This window comes from Penaeus vannamei, chromosome 35, assembly GCF_042767895.1.
Source record: "Penaeus vannamei isolate JL-2024 chromosome 35, ASM4276789v1, whole genome shotgun sequence".
NCBI lineage: Eukaryota > Metazoa > Arthropoda > Malacostraca > Decapoda > Penaeidae > Penaeus > Penaeus vannamei.
The window spans coordinates 24,077,022-24,084,521 of NC_091583.1; the positions used below are offsets into that span (position 1 = coordinate 24,077,022).

At 30.9% G+C, this 7,500-nt stretch overlaps 1 protein-coding gene across 1 annotated transcript in view; it reads left to right on the forward strand.

Moving 5' to 3' along the window:
- Nucleotides 1-7,500, forward strand: part of LOC113811614 (antigen WC1.1) — a 50,780-nt gene that overhangs the window by 42,487 nt on the left and 793 nt on the right. The window contains exons 29-30 of the mRNA XM_070114333.1: nucleotides 717-823; nucleotides 7,214-7,393. Coding sequence (XP_069970434.1) covers nucleotides 717-823; nucleotides 7,214-7,393 — 287 coding nt within the window. The remainder of the gene's footprint in view (nucleotides 1-716; nucleotides 824-7,213; nucleotides 7,394-7,500) is intronic.

The window sequence follows — 7,500 nt, forward strand, 5'->3', positions numbered from 1 at the left end:
GTAATGAGGGAGATGAGGATGAGGTAGAAAGGTTGTGAGGATGAGGATGAGGGCGAGAGGTTATGTGAGAGATGATGATGAGGGAGTAAGTTGTGACTCATTCCCTATTTCTCATGTTCCTTATTCATAACTTTCCCCATTATTTTCTTCTCTCTTCTCCCTTTTCTCTTCCTGTTATTCCATTCCCGCTTTTTCTGTTCCTCTTCTTGTTCTCTCTTTTTCCTTTCCTCTTCCTGTTTCTCCCTCCTCTCCAATTTCTCCAAGCTTCTCCTTTTCCCTTTTCTCTTCCTATTCCTCCCTTCTCCGCTTTCTCTTCTCGCTTTTCCATTTCTCATTCACTTTTCTCTTCCTGCTTTTAATTTCCCCTCTATCCTTCTTCTCTTCCCGTCTCTCTCCCTTCTTCCCCTTTATCTTCTCGCTTCATACTTCCTTTCTCCTTCCCGTTCCTCCCTTCTCCCATTTCTCTTCCTGTTCCTCCCTCCTCCCATTTCTCTTCTTGTTCCTCCCTCCTCCCTCTTCTCTACCTGTTCCTCCCTCTCCCTTCTCTCCCTGTCCCTTCCTCTTCCCTTTCCTCTCCCTGTCCCTTCCTCCTCTCTTTTCTCTCTCTGTCGATCCTTTCTCCCTTTTTACTTCCTGTACCTACCTCCTCCCTTTTCTCTTCCTGTTCCTCCCTCCTCCCTTTTCTCCTCCTGTTCCTCCCTCCTCCTTTCTCCCAGGTTTGGAAAGTACGTGCAGCCCCTGTGCCTCGTCCCCCCTGGCTGGAACTACCCGTCGTACCTGAATTGCACGGTGGCGGGCTGGGGCAGTCTCGGTCCTGAGCTGGGTGAGTTTGGGCAATTTCCTTTTCGTAATTTTTTTTGAATTTTTTTTTTTTTTTTTTTTGGGGGGGGGAGGGGGCGGGGTTTGCTATTTTCCTTTTCGTTATTTTTTGTATTTTGATTTGCTGTTTTCCTTTTTGTTGATTTTTTGTGTTTTGATTTGCCATTTTCCTTTTCGTTGATTTTTTTTTTTTGTATTTTGGTTTGCTGTTTTCCTTTTCGTTGATTTTTTGTATTTTGGTTTGCTGTTTTCCTTTTCGTTGATTTTTTGTATTTTGGTTTGCTGTTTTCCTTTTCGTTGATTTTTTGTATTTTGGTTTGCTGTTTTCCTTCTCGTTAATTTTTGTATTTTGGTTTGCTGTTTTCCTTTTCGTTGATTTTTTGTATTTTGGTTTGCTGTTTTCCTTTTCGTTGATTTTTTGTATTTTGGTTTGCTGTTTTCCTTTTCGTTGATTTTTTGTATTTTGGTTTGCTGTTTTCCTTTTCGTTGATTTTTTGTGTTTTGATTTGCCATTTTCCTTTTCGTTGATTTTTTTTTTTGTATTTTGGTTTGCTGTTTTCCTTTTCGTTGATTTTTTGTATTTTGGTTTGCTGTTTTCCTTTTCGTTGATTTTTTGTGTTTTGATTTGCCATTTTCCTTTTCGTTGATTTTTTTTTTTGTATTTTGGTTTGCTGTTTTCCTTTTCGTTAATTTTTGTATTTTGGTTTGCTGTTTTCCTTTTCGTTGATTTTTTTTTTTTGTATTTTGGTTTGCTGTTTTCCTTTTCGTTGATTTTTTGTATTTTGGTTTGCTGTTTTCCTTTACGTTGATTTTTTGTATTTTGGTTTGCTGTTTTCCTTTTCGTTGATTTTTTGTATTTTGGTTTGCTGTTTTCCTTTTCGTTATTTTTTTGGTATTTTGGTTTGCTGTTTTCCTTTCCGTTATTTTTTGTATTTTGATTTGCTGTTTTCCTTTTCGTTATTTTTTGTATTTTGATTTGCTGTTTTCCTTTTTGTTAATTTTTTTGTATTTTGGTTTGCTGTTTTCCTTTTCGTTGATTTTTTGTATTTTGGTTTGCTGTTTTCCTTTTCGTTGATTTTTTGTATTTTGGTTTGCTGTTTTCCTTTTCGTTGATTTTTTGTATTTTGGTTTGCTGTTTTCCTTTTCGTTGATTTTTTGTATTTTGATTTGCTGATTTCATTTTCGTAGATTTATTGTATTTAGAATTGATATTTTCCTTTTCGTTATTTTTTGTATTTTGATTTGCTATTTTCCTTTTCGTTAATTTTTGTATTTTGATTTGCTGTTTTCCTTTTCGTTAATTTTTGTATTTTGATTTGCTATTTTCCTTTTCGTTAATTTTTGTATTTTGATTTGCTGTTTTCCTTTTCGTTAATTTTTGTATTTTGATTTGCTATTTTCCTCTTCGTTAATTTTTGTATTTTGATTTGCTATTTTCCTCTTCGTTAATTTTTGTATTTTGATTTGCTATTTTCCTCTTCGTTAATTTTTGTATTTTGATTTGCTATTTTCCATTTCGTTGATTTTTTGTATTTTGATTTGCTGTTTTCCTTTTCTTTGATTTTTTGTATTTTAATTTGCTGTTTTCCTTTTCGTTGATTTTTTGTATTTTGGTTTGCTGTTTTCCTTTTCGTTGATTTTTTATATTTTGGTTTGCTGTTTTCCTTTTCGTTGATTTTTTGTATTTTGGTTTGCTGTTTTCCTTTTCGTTGATTTTTTGTATTTTGGTTTGCTGTTTTCCTCTTCGTTAATTTTTGTATTTTGGTTTGCTGTTTTCCTTTTCGTTGATTTTTTGTATTTTGGTTTGCTGTTTTCCTTTTCGTTGATTTTTTGTATTTTGGTTTGCTGTTTTCCTTTTCGTTGATTTTTTGTATTTTGGTTTGCTGTTTTCCTTTTCGTTAATTTTTGTATCTTGATTTGCTGTTTTCCTTTTCGTTGATTTTTTGTATTTTGGTTTGCTGTTTTCCTTTTCATTGATTTTTTGTATTTTGGTTTGCTGTTTTCCTTTTCGTTGATTTTTTGTATTTTGGTTTGCTGTTTTCCTTTTCGTTGATTTTTTGTATTTTGGTTTGCTGTTTTCCTTTTCGTTGATTTTTTGTATTTTGGTTTGCTGTTTTCCTTTTCGTTGATTTTTTGTATTTTGGTTTGCTGTTTTCCTTTTCGTTATTTTTTGTATTTTGATTTGCTGTTTTCCTTTTTGTTGATTTTTTGTGTTTTGATTTGCCATTTTCCTTTTCGTTGATTTTTTTTTTTGTATTTTGGTTTGCTGTTTTCCTTTTCGTTGATTTTTTGTATTTTGGTTTGCTGTTTTCCTTTTCGTTGATTTTTTGTATTTTGGTTTGCTGTTTTCCTTTTCGTTGATTTTTTGTATTTTGGTTTGCTGTTTTCCTTTTCGTTGATTTTTTGTATTTTGGTTTGCTGTTTTCCTTTTCGTTGATTTTTTGTATTTTGGTTTGCTGTTTTCCTTTTCGTTGATTTTTTGTATTTTGGTTTGCTGTTTTCCTTTTCGTTGATTTTTTGTATTTTGGTTTGCTGTTTTCCTTTTCGTTGATTTTTTGTATTTTGGTTTGCTGTTTTCCTTTTCGTTGATTTTTTGTATTTTGGTTTGCTGTTTTCCTTTTCGTTGATTTTTTGTATTTTGGTTTGCTGATTTCCTTTTCGTTATTTTTTTGGTATTTGGGTGTGCTGTTTTGCTTTCCGTTATTTTTTGGATTGTGATTTGCTGTTTTCCTTTTCGTTATTTTTTGTATTTTGATTTGCTGTTTTCCTTTTCGTTATTTTTTTGGTATTTTGGTTTGCTGTTTTCCTTTTCGTTATTTTTTGTATTTTGATTTGCTGTTTTCCTTTTTGTTGATTTTTTGTGTTTTGATTTGCCATTTTCCTTTTCGTTAATTTTTGTATTTTGGTTTGCTGTTTTCCTTTTCGTTGATTTTTTGTATTTTGGTTTGCTGTTTTCCTTTTCGTTGATTTTTTGTATTTTGGTTTGCTGTTTTCCTTTTCGTTGATTTTTTGTATTTTGGTTTGCTGTTTTCCTTTTCGTTGATTTTTTGTATTTTGGTTTGCTGTTTTCCTTTTCGTTGATTTTTTGTATTTTGGTTTGCTGTTTTCCTTTTCGTTGATTTTTTGTATTTTGGTTTGCTGTTTTCCTTTTCGTTGATTTTTTGTATTTTGGTTTGCTGTTTTCCTTTTCGTTGATTTTTTGTATTTTGGTTTGCTGTTTTCCTTTTCGTTGATTTTTTGTATTTTGGTTTGCTGTTTTCCTTTTCGTTGATTTTTTGTATTTTGGTTTGCTGTTTTCCTTTTCGTTGATTTTTTGTATTTTGATTTGCTGTTTTCCTTTTCGTTATTTTTTGTATTTTGGTTTGCTGTTTTCCTTTTCGTTATTTTTTGTATTTTGATTTGCTGTTTTCCTTTTCGTTATTTTTTGTATTTTGATTTGCTGTTTTCCTTTTCGTTATTTTTTTGGTATTTTGGTTTGCTGTTTTCCTTTTCGTTATTTTTTGTATTTTGATTTGCTATTTTCCTTTTTGTTAATTTTTTTGTATTTTGGTTTGCTGTTTTCCTTTTCGTGAATTTTTTGTATTTTGATTTGCTATTTTCCTCTTCGTTAATTTTTGTATTTTGATTTGCTATTTTCCTCTTCGTTAATTTTTGTATTTTGATTTGCTATTTTCCATTTCGTTGATTTTTTGTATTTTGATTTGCTATTTTCCTTTCCGTTAATTTTTGTATTTTGATTTGCTATTTTCCTCTTCGTTAATTTTTGTATTTTGATTTGCTATTTTCCTCTTCGTTAATTTTTGTATTTTGATTTGCTATTTTCCTTTTCGTTAATTTTTTGTATTTTGATTTGCTATTTTCTTCATCGTTAATTTTTGTATTTGATTTGCTATTTTCCTCTTCATTAATTTTTGGTATTTTGATTTGCTATTTTCCTTTTCGTTATTTTTTTTTGTATTTTGGTTTGCTATTTTCCTTTTCGTTAGTTTTTGGCTGTTGTGTTATTTTTTTGTTGTGTAAAATGTCGCGGTTGTGTGATGATGTTTTAGGGTTTGTGTATATGTTAATTTTTTTGTTCTGTGATATTTTAAGGCTGATTTTTTTCTTTCTTTCTTTATTATTATTATTATTATTATTATTATTATTATTATTATTATTATTATTATTATTATTATTATTATTATTATCATTATTATTATTATTATTATTATTATTATTATTATTATTATTATTATTATTATTATTATTATTATTATTATTAATTTATTATTATTATTATTATTATTACATGTAAAAACAATATCGCGGTTGTAATGTTTTTTTTTGTATTATTATTGTGTCGTTCTGGTAAGAGTTATGGTGATATTTTTCACTCACTCTCTGGCAAGATTTCTGCATCCATGGCGACCAGTTCAAGTTCACTCCTGTAATGTTTTGCTCACTTCAACTTTTCATTGATGTAATTTCTTTATTTCTCAAAAAAGTGGCATTTTGCTTATATTTACCTAAACTATTCCTTATATCCTTTCTTGAAAAAATCACCCTTGTATAAATCTTAATAAACAAACACTACGATACTACGAATTCACTATGTTATGAAAATACTGTTGTTTATTTTCGGTCATTTTTAATTCATCGTTCATTTATCATTCTATTTCATGCATTCCCTTATTCGTCACATTTCTTTTAAAATCCTTATTTGTCTTCTCTGATATTTGCAGAAACCCAAGACGTCATTCACTATGTTATCAAATACTGCTGTTTATTTTCGGTCATTTTTAATTCATCGTTCATTTATCATTCTATTTCATGCATTCCCTTATTCGTCACATTTCTTTTAAAATCCTTGTCATTTATCTTCTGTGATATTTGCAGAAACCCAAGACGTCATCGTCCATCACTTCACTCTGACGTCGCAAACATCCTTTCTGCATTCTCCCTTTCTCTGCATTTCTGCTTTTTTATGAATCATATTTTTCTATTCTTTAATTTTTTTTCTCATTTATGTTTTTTTTCCTATTCGTATAGTCGTTTGTTTACCAACTACTGAGTCTCAATTTTTTAAAATTAATAATCTCTGCATTTTTTTTTTTATGAATCATATTTTTCTAGTCTTTAATTTTTTTCTCATTTTTTTCTATTCGTATAGTCGTTTGTTTATCAACTGCTGAGTCTCACTTTTTTTTTTGTATTAATAATCTTCTCTGCATTTTTTCAATTCCTTTTTACATATTCATTTAGTCATTTGTTTATTTATTGTCGTATTTGCAGAATACTTAGGTCTCAAATATATTTTAATAGCTACCTATGCAGTTAGTGATATGTTTATGTATTATGTTTAGAGACTAATGGCGTTTCAAATATTCTTTCTGCATTTTCCTCTTTCTCTACACTTCTGTTTCATTTAGAATATTATTTCCTTTTCAATTTCCGTATCCGTTTATTTACTGATTGTTTATCACTTTTGATTCTTCACTTGCTTATACTTATATTTACTGAACACTCCTGGCGTGTCCAATTCTTCTTTTTCACTGTGCATCTGTTTTTGTCAGTTCTATCTCTTATTTTGTAGCTTCATTTCATGAATTCAATTAATTTATTTATATTTATCTTATTTCTTCACTTATTTTTTATCTTCATTTTTACAAAACGCTGACGTCGTAAACCTTATTACATTCGTCGTTTTCTCTATATTTCTACCTTAATTCACTTTATCTTTTATTTATTCACTGAATGTTTATCAATTTATTAATTCTCCTACATATTTACCCACTTGTTTATTCAAGTATTCAAACAACCTTAGTGCATTCTCCTTCCTTATTTTACATCACTTGTTTCTACTCATCCACTGTGTATCTATTTATCCATCTATCTCTTTGTTTACCTGTATATCCACTGTATCTCTTTATCCATTTATTTCTTTGTTTACTCACTTGTATATCCAGTGTATCTCTTTATCCATCCATCTCTTTATTGACTCACTTGTTTATCCACTATATCGCTTTATCCATCCACCTCTTTGTTTACTCACTTGTATATCCACTATATCGCTTTATCCATTCATCTTTGTTTACTCTCTTGTATATCCACTATATCGCTTTATCCATCCATCTCTTTCTTTGCTCACTTGCATCTCTTTACTCATCCATCTCTTTGTTTACCCATTTATATGTCCTATGTATCTCTTTATCCATCCATCTCCCTGTTTACTCACTTCTATATCCACTGTATCTCTTTATCCATCCATCTCCCTGTTTACTCACTTGTATATCCACTGTATATCTTTACCCATCCATCTCTTTGTTTACTCACTTGCACATCTTTATCCATCCATCTCTTTGTTTACTCACTTGTATCTCTTTATCCATCCATCTCATTTTCCCAATTCCAACAGGACACTCCAAGGTCCTCCAAAGCGCCGCGTTGCCCATCCTCCCGGACTCCACGTGCAGGGCGGACTATGTCTACGGCCCAACGAGACTAACAGAGGGCATGTACTGTGCAGGCTACATGGAGGGTGGAATTGACACGTGCCAGGGTGATTCAGGGGGCCCTATGGTCTGTGTAGTGGATGGTGAGTGTCGTCCGTGTCTCTTTTAGACTTTGGGTTGAAATGGTGGTTACTTATTGGATATGGTGAGTTGTTGTGGTAGTTATTGGCTTTCCTTTAAGGAGTTGGAC